Source organism: Eubalaena glacialis, chromosome 3 (genome assembly GCF_028564815.1).
Source record: "Eubalaena glacialis isolate mEubGla1 chromosome 3, mEubGla1.1.hap2.+ XY, whole genome shotgun sequence".
Lineage (NCBI taxonomy): Eukaryota > Metazoa > Chordata > Mammalia > Artiodactyla > Balaenidae > Eubalaena > Eubalaena glacialis.
The window spans coordinates 189,862,658-189,878,280 of NC_083718.1; the positions used below are offsets into that span (position 1 = coordinate 189,862,658).

Below are 15,623 nucleotides of genomic sequence, written 5' to 3' on the forward strand. Positions count from 1 at the left end.
AGCAGTTCCAAGGGAAGAGGGGATCTCAGAATCCAAAGGCTAGGTGAGAAAGGTAAGCTAGGAAACACTACGTTACACACACAATCCTCCCCAACTTTAAGAGCTTAACTTATGGCCCGTCTCACCCAGGAAGCTTCTCTGATCATCCCAGCCCACTCTGAACTCCCAGGACACTTCTCTTAAACGCTCAGCCTTCTGTAGTCCTCAGTACTGTTCATGACTTGTAGGTATGGACATGGCTACCTCCTCGATTTCAATGCGAGTCCCTGGGGCAGAGAACACGGCTCCTATTTTCTCAGTAGACACCACAGGGCCCTGCACAGAGTAGGGGCCACAGTCAACGTCTGCTGATCGACTCAATGGGACAGCTCCCCAAGCCCAATGGGAGCGGCCACCACACCTCACACCCACCTGGGGCCTCACTCTCCAAGAACCTGAAAACACACCCCTTGTGTTGCTGCTAAAGTTCCTCCAAGCCTGCCTCCCGTTCCTACTGCCCCGTTGTCGCTCACGCCCAGAAAGTCATGGAAACCCTGCACTGTCTTGTCCATCCCCTTCCTCGGTGGTCTGAGGGTCCAGGCCGCCCACACACACATGTCTACACGTTAGACTGCAAGTGAGGAAGCCACGAGTAACTCCGAACATAAATATGGCCTAAGAATAACCATAAATCATTCTGATTCCATCCAGTGACGATTCTAATTTATAACAGGAAGGAAGAAAAGGAACACTGTGGCTTTTTTTTTTTCCCCCTGGGCTTTGACTGCTGCTGAGGAAGAATCCCACCCTGCTGTTACTTACAACCAGAAGTTCCTGATTTACATAGTACGGAGATGAAATATACCAGAGGCCCACAGGCACGGGGGCTGATGGCCGAGGTTTGGGTGTGAATTCCCGCAACACGAGTGGCCCCTCACTTGCCCCTCCCCCACTTCTCACTTTCTATCTATTCCTCCGTCTAGGAGGATACAAGCAAAGCCCAACCTCCCTCAGTTTCGGTAACAATGGCTAATCTGTTTGCACAATCACCGGTCACAGTGCTGGAGTTGGGTCTGGAGCAGCACGTTCCGGTAATCTGCATTTGAATGTTTCGTGCAGTTGCTTCTATCACGCTGTGCAAACACTGAGTCCAGGAGAACACAGGGAACTGGGATTTCTCCTATCCCGCCTTTTTCTTTGTTCATCATCATAAAGCATTGTTATTAGGTGTTTAAAAAAAAAACGCAAAAGCATAAAACACAAGTTATCTCTCTCTGTGGAGCAATATAATAAAAGCCATTGGATGCTATTTTTAACAGCCGTAAAAGCACATGATTAATATAGAAGAAGTCATAATGATAAAGTGCGTCACAAAGAACGTCAGCGTGGAGGGTGAGCCGTTGAACTCGAGTGGGTCCTGGAGATCAATCCTGACACACTGGAGGACCCAACACACCAGCGGACTCTGGGAGCCCCCTCTCTGACCACTGTGAATTCCCAGGTGGCTCACAGCCAGCTTCCCAGCTCCTGGCCCAAGACAGCAGCTGCCATACTCCCGGGGAAGATCCTTTACAAGGATCAGCAAGGAAAGCAGAGAAGTGGGTGCTCACTAACTCGCTGGCCAAGAATGCACCACGATTCACATCCTCTCTCTCCCGCTGTGACACATGGCTCAGGCCCTCAAACAATGGAAAAGAGGAACCGGGAGACGTCTCCATGGCTCCTCCAGAGTGAAAGCACGTGGGGTCAGGACGATACCACGGAAACCAGACTGCACCCTGTCCTCCCGCAAACTGAAGTTTGCACAACATCCCAAGATGCTTGCTACTGTGCCCACCTCTGTCCCAGCCCTGCAACACACCTTGTTATCCTTAATACCTGTGAGCTCCCTGAGGTTGCAACACCCAGAGGGAAACGGAAGGGTTTGTCTATAGAGAGAGGGAAGCCAGGCTCTGGTTGGGGATCACCACTCCCATGGGATCCGCTCAACAGAGGCGTCCCTGGCCACCTCAAGAGGGAGATGCCTTACACAGCTCCCTCTTTCCTCCCAAACTCTCAAGGCACCAGAGGCTCCTTGTGATTCTGCAAGAATCTTGCTGATCCCAATCTGTACACAAATGACTCTCAAGAAACAGGAGCGTCTTAGTTACATCTGGTTTCAGGGAAAACTTAAATGGCGACTATAGGGTAAAAAGTTAGGAAAAAAGAAAAACAACAAACAGGGTCTTGACAAACAAAATACTGTTAACAAGAAGTGCCTGGCATCAAATGACTCGAAAGCAATTCCATCCTATTGCAGCCCGGAAATGACATTTGTAGAAAAAGAGAGCCTTGTCTGCGCTTTACCTCTACTCCCTGGACCTTCAGTTTCATGTGGTCCTCTCTGGTCGTTTTCCCATCTTTCCTCTTTTTCCAGCAATACCCATCTTTCCTGTATTTCACTTTCTTCCTGTTGTAGAGGATCATTGAGCCATTCTGCGGTCTGGAAACAACAAATGGTTAAGTTACCAAGAGAACTGAGCAGAAGAAAAATTTATGAAGAAAGATATCGTAGACCAGTAAAAGTCTCTACAGAACAGCAATATTCCACATTTGCTGGAACATAATTTTTCACCTTTTATTGCAGCTCCCTGGATTAACCATGTTTTATGGCCAGGCAAAATTTGCTTGTGGATTTGGTACCTAATGAATTAAATGTGTCAATGATAGGCTTAAAAAACATCCCCTTAGTAATATCCACTATCTAATCAGGATATATGGTGTGGGAGCCTGAGCTCTGCCCTGAAAAGTAGGAAAAACAGAAAGAAAGCAAAAAGAGCCGGGAGTGTTACGGCAGCCTGCAATATCTTATCTCTTCTAGAAAGATTTTCTGCACATCTTTTAATCCATCACCCAACATTAGTAAATAAATAAGTTTAATGCAGACACTAGATGACTATGTTAAGAACAGACCAATGGAAAAACTAGTCGCCGAGGCCAGACGCTCCTGATTCATTGCCTGCATTTAGATTCCTGCTGGATGTGGAAGAGCCCTACAGCCCTTCTTCCCAAGCAAGCTAAGTACCTGATTCTTTCCCATTTGGGCTTCAGTTGTGAAAGGGCTCAGCACTGCCAGGGAAATTTGTCTATTTGGTCCACGACCACCATATCTTAGAAAAATAGTTACCCACTTGCTAAATGCTAAGAGTGGGATGGCCGTTCTCTGTGCCGTTTAAAAAGAACAAAGAGTGTTCCCTTTTGTCCACACCCTCTCCAGCATTTATTGTTTCCAGATTTTTTGATGATGGCCACTCTTGCACTGTTGGTGTGAATGTAAATTGATACAGCCACTATGGAGAACAGTATGGAGGTTCCTTAAAAAACTAAAAATAGAACTACCATACGACCCAGCAATCCCACTACTGGGCATATACCCTGAGAAAACCATAATTCAAAAAGAGTCATGTACCAAAATGTTCATTGCAGCTCTATTTACAATAGCCAGGACATGGAAGCAACCTAAGTGTCCATCATCGGATGAATGGATAAAGAAGATGTGGCACATATATACAATACAATTACTCAGCCATAAAAAGAAACGGAATTGAGTTATTTGTAGTGAGGTGGATGGACCTAGAGACTGTCATACAGAGTGAAGTAAGTCAGAAAGAGAAAAACAAATACCGTATGCTAACACATATATATGGAATCTAAGGAAAAAAAAAAAAAAGGTCATGAAGAACCTAGGGGCAAGACGGGAATAAAGACACAGACCTACTAGAGAATGGACTTGAGGATACGGGGAGGGGGAAGGGTAAGCTGTGACAAAGTGAGAGAGTGGCATGGACATATATACACTACCAAACGTAAAATAGATAGCTAGGTGGAGCAGCTGCATAGCACAGGGAGATCAGCTCTGTGCTTTGTGACCACCTAGAGGGGTGGGATAGGGAGGGTGGGAGGAAGGGAGATGCAAGAGGGAGGGGATATGGGAACATATGTATATGTATAACTGATTCACTTTGTTATAAAGCAGAAACTAACACACCATTGTAAAGCAATTATACTCCAAAAAAGATGTTAAAAAAAAAAAAAAAAAAGAACAAAGAGAATCTTGAGTTTCCGTAGAAGACCCCAAGCGTCAACCACAAAGAGCAGAGGATGCTTACGCTCATCCGTAAAGCTGTAGCAGTGACAAATTTTGGTTTGGAGACACCAAGGAGACAAAGAACCAAACTCCCCTGGCAGCTGAGGGCAAGTGCTATGGTAAACCTTCCAGAATAAAGCTCCAGCAGCTGGGGGCAGGTCCATCCTTTAAGGAAGATGCCCCCGAAAGCTGCAAGACATGGCGCACCAGCCCTAGCCAGCTCTGTGTCACTCTCCACCTGAAGGCTCAACACAGAAAAAGGAAAGGGAAGTGATCTGTGCACCCAGGGGACCACACAGGCCTTCCAGCTCCTTCCTAGCCGGGGTGAGAGAGCTCCTGACACAAACAAGGCAAAGGAAGTGGTTTCTTCTTTTTCTTTTTTTAATCAATATAATTTTTATTGAAGTATAGTTGATTTACAAGGTTGTATTAATTTCTGCTGTACAGCAAAGTGATTCAATTATACATATATATACATTCTTCTTTTTAAATATTCTTTTCCATTATGGTTTATCATAGGATATTGAATAGAGTTCTCTGTGCTGTACAGTAGGACCTTGTTGTTTATCCATTCTATATATAACAGCTTACATCTGCTAACCCCAAACTCCCACTCCATCCCTCCCCCAACCCCCCGCCCCCTTGGCAACCACCAGTCTGTTCTCTATGTCCGTGATTCTGTTTCTGTTTCATAGATAGGTTCCTTCTGATGCAAGTCGGCTCCTGTTTCTCTGCTGCAGCAGAGGTGAGAAAGCAAGCAGCCAGTCTTCCCCGGGGCTGGGGCAAGAGCCTCCATCCCTTTCTTTTCTTTTCCTTTGAACTATGGGCCACTTCACAGTTGGGCACAGAACGTTGGCTATTGATGTCTTACTATTCCACTGTCTGTAGGGGAAAAGAAAATATCACTCCCGGGTGACAGCAGCTAATTGTAGTTCCCACCCAGCCGGGCTGTGTCATTCAGCGGCCAGGTGATGACTAAACAGCAATTCCATTGGAAATTATCGACTTTCAGCAGCGACTCCCAACACTTCATTGTTTGCCAATCACCGTGCAGTTGGTTTGTGTCAGTGTTGGTTTCCTCCCCAAGTCTGCGCCAACTAAAACAATCGGGAAGCAGCTCCATGCGCTGTCACAACCTGTCACCTGACGGTATCTGTCTCGCACTTACAAGTCTGCACTGAAAACCCTACAGTTCTCTTTCATTTCTGAATGGCAGGTGGGCTGGAATACGGGCCCCACTGTGCCGGCCCCTTTCCGCTTCAGCCCTGCTCTAGGTACAGGCACCCAATCTTCCGAGTGCTTAAGCCACTGTCCAAGGAATAAGCAAAGGAAGACATCTGATCAAATAGACGGGCTCTGCTTGTCTCGCCCCCTCCAAACAGGAAAGAAGACATCCACGAGAGTGTTGCAGGGACTCCCTCGGTCCCAGAATACTCATCTGCTAAAGAAGACAGGACATTAATCCAATCCAGCTTCTCGTGAGCTAAGACAGGAAGTGTGATTTGCTCCATCCTCTTGCCCTATCTAAACATGGTCAGCGAGCCTCAGCAGTGTCTTCAGGCCAACTGTCCACAGATCACAAATGGTATCGCCCAGAGAGAGGGGACGCCCCCAGACACCCTCTTATCCACAGTCAGAATAACAATGGCACCCACCCAAGGAAACCCATCTTCCTCTGGTGACCTGCCCTTTGCATTCCGGGAGCGTGAGGGGCCCTGTCATCCAACACTTTCAGTAGGACATAATCCCACAGGGAACCAGAGTGTCCAACTTAAATGGCCTTAATAAATGGAATCATCATTTTAACTTGCAATAATGAGCAACCTAATAGTGTTTAATCTGCCACTCGGATTTTATTAGAACTTGCTCTGCTCTGCGTGATGGGGGAAGGTCCCTCCCCGCACAGTTCACGGGGCCTGAGAATGGCAAAGGGAAAGCCAGACAGCTGCATGCAGAGGGGCCCACGTGCCCCACGATGCAAAGGAAGTGAGGCTGCGCCACCTCCCAGAGCACAGTCATGAGCAAGTCGGAGCTGGTGGGAGGGATCCGAGGAAGGCAGGGGGCCAGAGCGCTGCCCTGGGGAGAAGGAGAGGTGGGCTAGACCCTGCGAGAGGGGGTCCATCAGGGGAGAGCTTTGATGAGTTTCATGACAGCATGAAAGGGAGCACCCATCTGAGAAGAGCAAAGAAGCAGGAATGGAGTTGAGGACAGAAGGTGATGGCAACTGCAAGGAGGAAGCACGAAAGTCCTGCCACACGACAATGTCACCAGCTCCCAGTTACTGCCAGCGCTAGGGGGAGCACGCCACGTGTGGTCTACGTCTGCTTCTATGTCTACATCTACATCTATATCTATATCTACATGTCTACATCTACGCCTACGTCTACATCTATATCTACAACTACATCTGTATCCAGTCTATATCTCCATCTGTATCTCCATCTATGTCTATATCAATGTCTACACCTGTGTCTACATCTACATTTTATGTCAACATCTCTATGTCTATATCTACATCTACATCTATGTCTACATCTACTTCTGTATCCATGTCTATATCTACACCTGTATCTCCAATATGTCTATATCTATGTCTACACCTGTGTCTATGTCTACATCTACGTCTATGTCAACATCTCTATCTATGTCTACATCTACATCTATGTCTATATCTACATCTCCATCTATGTCTACATCTACATCTGTATCTTCATCTCCATCTATGTCTACATCTGTATCTGTCTACACCTGTGTCTCTATCTACATCTATATCTATGTCTGTACCTACACCAATATCTATGTCTACACCTATGTCTGTATCTGTATCTATATCTACATCTACATCTATATCTGTTTCTATATCTATGTCTGTGTCTATAACCTACATTTTTTCATCCTCACAGCAACCCTACGAGGTAGGTATCATTACCATCCCCAACATAGAGATGAGGAAATCAAGCCTTTCTAGCCAGAAGGTGACGGAGCAGGATTCACTTGGAGTCACTATGACTCTCCAGAGCTTCCTCCAAGGCATAGACTGTGGGGCCCGTCCCGGTTTGTATCCCAGTTCTGCTCTACTGGCTGGGTGAACCCTGATGCCCTGAAAGCACCCCTCACCCAATGGACGGGGATTTGGTGGGTGGCTTCCCAGCTTCCTCACTTCCTGTCTGGGTTGGGATAACACAGAAGCCATCCAGACCTCCTCGCCGCATGGTTAGGATAACTCTGGGTACTCTGTACGGTCTCCCAGAGCACAAGCTCCAGTCACCCACTGTGGTGACTTGCTGGGAAAAAAATACCCTTTCTTTGTATGCCTCCCCTTCCTCTCTCACGTTCATACTCCCCCTCTGTTGTTTCCTGGGACAACCTCTCAAATAAACCGCCTGTACTGAAATCCTCATCTCAGGACCTCCTTCGGAGAGAAGCCGAACTAAGGCTGACAGTATAAGAGGGTCTCCGGAAAACTATCCAAGTCCTCCATTGCAGCAGGGAGAGGAATGTCAAGGGAAAAAAAGGTGAACAACCAGGAGGTTCATTCTAACCAGGGAGGTTTCTAGGCAAGACACCTCTTAATCTAAGAAAGTAATAGTTAGCAAAGCCAGTAACACTCGGTGCGATATGGTAAAAATATCATGGGACCAATGGAAAAACTGCTGCAAATTATAAAAGTAAACAAGCAGGTATAAAATTAAGATACATAATCAATAAAATATATATGCTTATATAATAGCTTATGTGTGTGTGTCATATACACACACCCACATGTGCACACACACACAAATAGAACAGGCAGAAGGAATGACAGAAGACTCCATTTACTAGAGAAAAAGAAAATGAAATACCTAGGCATAAATATAATAAGAAATTCCCAAAACCTAAGGAGAAAAACTAAAATTATCTAAAAGACACAAAAGTAGGTTTCAATAAATGAAGAAGGTTAGAAAAAGTTAGGATTGTAAAAATGTCAATCTTCCCAAAGTTAATTTATCAATGTAACATAATGGCAACAAGAATCCCAGCAGAGTATTTTTTTGTGTCTAGAAAAATTTATTATAAAATTTATTGGGAGGAGAAAAAAACACCAAGGACGGGCAGAAAAATTCCAATAAAGAGCACCAAGGTTTAGAGACTAGCCCTACCAGCTATTAACACATTCTGTAAAGCCTCTATATTTTAAAAAGTATGGAATTGTCATACAAATAAATAGACAGCCAACAGAACAGAACAGAAAATCCAGAACTATCCCCACTTACATACACAAATTTAGTATACAATGAAGGAGGTATCTCAAGTCAGTGGGAGGAGACTGACTTTTTAATAAGTGATGTTGGCATGTGGAAAAAAAGATAAAATTGAATCAATCCTTCACATCTTACAAGCAGCATAAATTCCAAGTGGACCAGAGATTTAAATGCAATAAATAAAATCATACATTACTCTAGAAGAAAACGCAGGTGAATTTCTCTAACCTGAAAGTGGAGAAAACTTTCCTAAACATGATAAAAAATCTAGCAACAACGTGTGAAAGATAGGTACATCTGATCACATAAAAATAAAACCGCCAGACTATTTTCCAAAGTGGTTGCATGATTTTACATTCCCGCTAGAAATATATGAGTGAGTATTCCAAAGTCTCCCCACCCTCCCCAATAGTTGGCATTGTCTGTCTTTTGGATTACAGCCATCCTAGTAGGTGTGTGGTAAGGTTTTAATTTGCATTTCCCTAATGACTAATGATGTTGAGCATCTTTTCATGTCCTCATTAGCAATTCATGTAATTTCTTGGGTAAAATGTCTATTTGAATCTTTTGCCCATTTTTAATTTAGTTGTTTGTCTTCTTCCCTTTGAGTTGTAAGAGTTATTTACATAAAATCTGGTTACAAGCCCTTCATCAGATATGTGATTTGCAAGTATTTTCTCCCAATCTATGACTCTTTTTTTTTTTTTTTAAACTTTGGGTTTATTTATTTTATTTATTTATGGCTGTGTTGGGTCTTCGTTTCTGTGTGAGGGCTTTCTCCAGTTCCGGCAAGCGGGGGCCACTCTTCATCGCGGTGCGCGGGCCTCTCACTGTCGCGGCCTCTCTTGTTGCGGAGCACAGGCTCCAGACGCGCAGGCTCAGCAGTTGTGGCTCACGGGCCCAGTCGCTCCGCGGCATGTGGGATCCTCCCAGAGCAGGGCTGGAACCCGCGTCCCCTGCATTGGCAGGCAGACCCCCAACCACCGCGCCACCAGGGAAGCCAGACTCTTCTTCTTTTTTTTTAAATTGCTTCTTTTAAGGAGCGAAGGGTTTCAATTTTGGTAGAGTGCAATTTATCAATTTTTTTCTTTTATGAATCATGCTTTTAGTGTCATATCTAAGAACTTTTTGCCTAACCCAAGTTTGCAAAAATCTTCCTTTGTATTTTCTTCTAAGAGTTTCATAATTTTAGCTCTTACCTTTACGTCTATGATGCATTCGAGTTCATTTTTGTGTATGGTGTGAGGTAAGGGCCTAAGTTGATTTTTGGCACATGGATATCCAATCGTCCCAGTGCCATTTGTTTTTGTTTTTGTTTAAAAAATTAAAAAAAGGGTATCCTCTTCCCCACTGAATTGCTTTTGTACCTTTGTTGAACATAAATTGACCATAAACATAAGGCTTTATTTCTGGACTTCATATTCTATTCTATTTTCTATCTTTATGTCAGTACTATACTGTCTTGATTGTTGCAGCTTTATAGTAAGCTTTGAAGTCGGGGCTATAAGTCCTCCAACTTTGTTCTTATTTTCAAAATTGTTTTAGCTATTCTAGGTCCTTTGTATTTCTGTATACATTTTAAGATTGGTTTTTTTTCATGGACAAAATGAAAAAAAATCTTAAAATGTATACAGAAATACAAAGGACCTAGAATAGCTAAAACAATTTTAAAAAATAAGAACAAAGTTGGAGGACTTATAGAAAACATATTTGCAAATTATATGACCAATAAAGGGGTTAATATCCAACATTATAAACAGCTCATACAACTCAACATCAAAAAACAAAAAACCCAATTTAAAAATGGACAGAAGAACTGAATAGACATTTTTCCAAAGAATAAATGCAGATGGCCAACAGGCACATGAAAAGATGCTCAATGTCACTAATCATCAGGGAAATGCAAATCAAAACCACAATGAGATATCACCTCACACCTGTCAGAATGGTCATCATCAAAAAGAATACAAATAACAAATGGTGGAGAGGATGTGGAGAAAAGGAAACCCTTGTACACTGTTGGTGGGAATGTAAATTGATGCAGCCACTGTGGAAAACAGTATGGAGATTTATCAAAAAACTAAAAATAGAACTACCATATGACCCAGAAATTCCACTCCTGGGTTTATATCTGATAAAAACAAAAACACTAATTCAAAAAGATACATGCACCCCAATGTTCATAGCAGCATTATTTACAATACCCAAGATATGGAAGCAACCTAAGTGTCCATCACAGATGAACAGATAAAGAAGATGTTAGTATCTATATACAATGGAATACCAGCCACAAAAAAGAATGAAATTTTGCCATTTGCAGCAACATGCATGGACTTGGATGGCATTATACTAAGTGAAATAAGTCAGACAGAGAAAGACAAATACTGTATGATATCACTTATATGTGGAATCTAAAAAATACAACAAACTATTGAATATAACAAAAAAGAAGCAGACTCACAGATATAGAGAACAACTTAGTGGTTACCAGTGGGAAGAGGGAAGGGGTGAGGGGCAATATAGGAGTAAGGGGTTAGAGGTACAACTATTAGGTATAAAACAAGCTACAAGGATATAGTGTACAACACGGGGAATACAGCAAATATTTTACAATAATTAAAAATGTAGTATAGCCTTTAAAAATTGTGAATCACTATATTGTACACCTGTAATTTATATAATATCATACAACAAATATACTTCAATTTAAAACAAAAAGATTCATTTGACAATTTCTGCAACGACAATAACAACAACACAAAAGCCCACTGGGATTTTGATAGGGGTTGCATTGAATCTTGAAATCAGTTTGGAAATAATTGCCATCTTAACAATATTGAATCTTCCAATTGCTTCCAATCACAAAACATAGAATATCTCTCCACTTATGTAAATCTTTAATTTCTCTCAATAAGACTTTGTAGTACAGGTTTTACACTTTGTACATTAAATTTATCTAAGTACTTTATTCTTTGTGATGCTATTGTGAATGGAATTGCTTTCCTAATTTCATTTTTGGATTGTTCATTTCCACTGAAATAGAAATACAATTGATCTTTGTATATTGATCTTGTATCCTATGACCTTGCTAAACTTATTTATTAGTTCTGATAATTTTTTTGCAGATTCTTTCAGATCTTCTACCTATATAATCAAGTCACTTGTGAATAAATGTTGTTTTACTTCTTCCTTTCTATTCTAGATGCCTTTCATTTCTTTTTCTTGCCTAACTGCACTGGTTAGAACCTCCAGTACAAGGCTGAATAGAAGTGGTAAGAGGAAACACCCTTGTCTTGTTCTTCATCTTAGAGGAAAAACATTGTTTCACCATTAAGTATAATGTGAACCGTATCAAAGACTTAAAAATCATGTGAAAAGGACCCAGGAACCAACTTGAAGAGGCTCCCACTAACCAAAGATGGGACGATTTGAACATCAACAATAATAGTAACAATGGATTAAAACACATTAAATATGTTTAAACCCATAAGTTCATAAATGATCTTAAAGAACACAAAAAATTAATTGATTATTGTTGGAAGATGGTAGCTACGCAATACATTATTTTGAAAACTAAAAAAAGAAAGAGAAGGAAGGAAAGGAAGGAAGGAAGGAAGGAAGGGAGAAAGAATCAGGCATTTATGCTACCTTCCCTGTACAAACTGTTCCTTTAAGTAGAAAACAGCAGAAGAGAGGACTTTCCCTATAAAAGTATTCCAGACAATAAATGAAGTGAGAGAATTAAAATATCACCATTTTGCAACCTCTAATGAATTAATGGATTATCAACAGTGACTGACATCACAAAAGAGAGACAACCAGATAGTATGTGTCCCTGATGGAAGAATATTTTGCTGTAAGCAGAAAAAAACAAAAAACAAAAGGAACTTGAAATTATTCAGGCCTCTTGATCTAACTACAACTTTATAAGATCTACAGAGGGCAGATGAACACAGTAAAAAGGACATGGGGATATTGACAGCAAAATCCAGGCTGTAGGAAACTCTATAGGACAAACAACCTGGATTCTTCAACAAATTCAATGACAAAGAGAGTAGAGTGGGAAAAGTAGGAATATACAGATTAAAGGAGACAACGAGATACATCAACCAGTCGCAATGTGTAAATCTTACTTGAATACTGAGCCAAACAAACTGTGAAAAAAAAAGAAAGGCATTTGTGAAACAATTGGAATTTCGAACAGTGATTGGATACTTAATGATGTTTAGAATTATTATGAATTTTTAGAGTGATAATTATAGTGCAGAAGTATTTTTTGAAAGGTGATCATATGTAGAGAGAGAGATATAGATATATGTGTATATAGGTATGAGAGATATATACTGAAACATTCACTGATGAAACTATACAGTCTAAGGGTATGCTTCAAAATAATGTGTGTGGTGGGGTCTGTGTGTGGGTGAGACAAGACTGGCTATCTACTGTCTATCATAGTTGAAAGTGGATGATAAGTATACCGAGTTCATTATACTAGTTATTATACTAGTCTTTCTACATTTGTAGATATTTGAAATTTTCCATAATAAGAAGTTTTTAAAAAGAAGATGCTGATGGGATTTGGAGTGAGCCCTAGGTAAATCTTAAATCTTGGCTCAGCTCCTTATGAGCTGTGTGACCTTGAACAAATTACCTGATCTCTCTGTTGCAGTAGTCATAATGTACGCAAGGTGCCCAGCATGCTGCCGGCCATAGAATACATGTTCTTCATGACTAATGATGATAATAAACCCAGCCCCCTTTTGCAGGGTTCCCTGCGGGAACCAATGATGGGACTTAGGAACTAATGAAATGGCACATTGTGGGGTGCTTCTGGAAAACCCACCACGGGAGAGCCCCCCCAAAACACTTGGGGTGCACACATATGCATCCACCACTTTAGGGCGAAATATAGTTTTCAAACTGGGTCGATAGACGATGATTCATAACTGAAAGTCAGAGGAGTGATGTGTCCTTGACAGGTTTTGTGCGTGGATATTAAATAGGAATTGAGGGAAGAGATATGGGAACATATGTATATGTATAACTGATTCACTTTGTTATAAAGCAGAAACTAACACACCACTGTAAAGCAATTATACTTCAATAAAGATGTTTTAAAAAAATAAATAAATAAAATAAATAAATAAATAAATAAATAGGAATTTATGGCACAACTAGGGGGTGCATCCAAGGCTAGGGTAATCCTATAAAAGAAACGGTCTGGATACTCTTTCTAGTGCCTGAGTCTAACTTTAGAAATCAGGGTACCCCAAACAGCTCAGGTTCACGGTCCTTCCTCTGAGAAGCTCCACCTTCCCTGTCACTAACTGACCATTTCCAGGACCTTGACAACCACCTTAAAATTCCATGCAGACAATTGAGACCCTACCCACTCCAGCAATCCCTGGACTTCCTCAGGTGCCAGTCTGTTGTTGGTCCATCCCTCCGGCCTAGAGGCAGTGGATTTTGTGCAGTAAGTTCTATTCTGGTTGACCAGCTCCTGCTCCATTGAATTCACACAATCTGTTCCTTGCAGCTTTGCCTGGAGAACAGATGATGTCCTCGTTTCTAGTAGGACCCTGAACAAAGTCTGGGTGGCTTCTAAGCAGTGAACATCTCCAAAGAACTTCCCTTTTCCAGCTGGAACCCAAGCCCTGGGCAGACTCCTTCCTTTTCCTTGACTTTGGTCGCATCCCTCCCACCGCAAGGCACATGGCAGGGCCCGGCTACAGGGAAATGCTGTCCCTGCAGTTCTAACGGCCTCCAAGACCTGCCCCCAAATATAAAACAGGCTCCTGTGACAAGCACAAACCGCACTGTCCTGGAGCCATGGATGCCGGCCCTGAGGCAGCACTAAATCTCCATTCCAGTGGGCAGTTAGGAAATGAGAAATGCCACCCTAATTACGGCTCACATATTTATGTACCCACACCTTTCTTTCTGATCTTTCCAACATGGAACGACCTGATTTAAATGCACCATTACAAGTACACAGCCTGGTCCAAAATGTCAATAATAAGCATGGCAACAATTACTATGACAACAAGCAGAGGCTCTATTTATCAAGCATTTATTGTGTGTCAGACACAGCGGAAAGCCCTTTACACCCATTTCTCATCCTAATCCCACAACAACTTTAGTGGGTGGGTATTGTTCTCATTTTACAGACAAGAAGGTCTGAGGCACAGAGAAGGGAATTAACTTTCCCAAGGTCACACAGCTCATAAGGGCAGAACCAGCGAGCTACCCACTGCACCCCTTCCTAGCATCTTGCTATAAATTCCCGGCACATCCCAGCTACCCTCTCTCCTTCTCTAGAAGCAACGACCCAGGGCACTTTTAGAGCCCACAGGAACTGTTCAATACTTCATACAAAGGAAGGATCGTTTGAGCCTGATTTAAATTGTTCCTATAGTTCTTCCTTTTGTTGCAAGGGGAAGAAAGAAATCTGGAAAAGGCATGTCTCCCCTGCTTATCTCCCTCACACACAAACCCATCGAGAGTGGTAATTGATGGCTAGAGCACAGCAAGGTTGATAGGACGCCAAACGGAACCCCACGATGCCACAGCGACAGCCCAAATCTCATGGGAAGGGGCTGGTTTATTAGCTTTCAGCCTGGCCTTTTCTTCTGACTTGTTTATAGGGTCTTCACGATTTGGGGGACAAGGAGCATGGAAACAGGTGGGGAGCAGCCCGTGTCCTCCCCTCCCCCGCCCAGTCTGGCCACTCCGGGCTATTTACGGAATGATCGGGAAGAAAGGGCTGTCAGGCCCGGCCCGGGCCGCAATCTGCCAGATATGAAAACCAATTGCTTTTCATAATAAATTCCAGCTGGAGCCATAGAAATAATAAGGATGAGGAGAAGGTAACACCAATTTGCTTTATTTGATTAGCTCCGTCTTAGGCGGTCCAACCCCGGCTTCTTTTCATCAGAATAAGGGCAAATTGAAAATCGTAAAAGAGGCTTTCTTATCAGGGAACAAATGACTGGGGAGATTCATATGCCTAAGAGCTCCCCCCCCACCCCCGTGAGCCACGCGGCGTGGGCGCTGCGCCTGCCGGAGCTGGTTTAGATAAGCTGATCCCAGAAGGAGCTCCCAGAGCCGGGCCTGAGGACCTCTCGGCACCCGCTGTCACTTTCCTAAATAAAGGCTGAGATGACCCCAGCCTACCCACAGCCGGTGCGGATGTGGTCGGCCTCATGCAGGCCTCACCACCGCCCCTGAGGAGGCCCACGGCCCACGGCCCCGCGAGGGGACCCCCAGGCGGGCAGGCC

The 15,623-nt window shown here is 42.9% G+C and overlaps 1 protein-coding gene across 8 annotated transcripts in view; it reads right to left on the reverse strand.

Annotated features, from left to right (window-relative positions):
* Window positions 1–15,623, reverse strand: part of CAMTA1 (calmodulin binding transcription activator 1) — an 898,980-nt gene that overhangs the window by 451,017 nt on the left and 432,340 nt on the right. For all 8 annotated transcript variants that reach the window (XM_061187140.1, XM_061187133.1, XM_061187142.1 and 5 more), the window contains one exon: window positions 2,326–2,461. In XM_061187140.1, coding sequence (XP_061043123.1) covers window positions 2,326–2,461 — 136 coding nt within the window. The remainder of the gene's footprint in view (window positions 1–2,325; window positions 2,462–15,623) is intronic.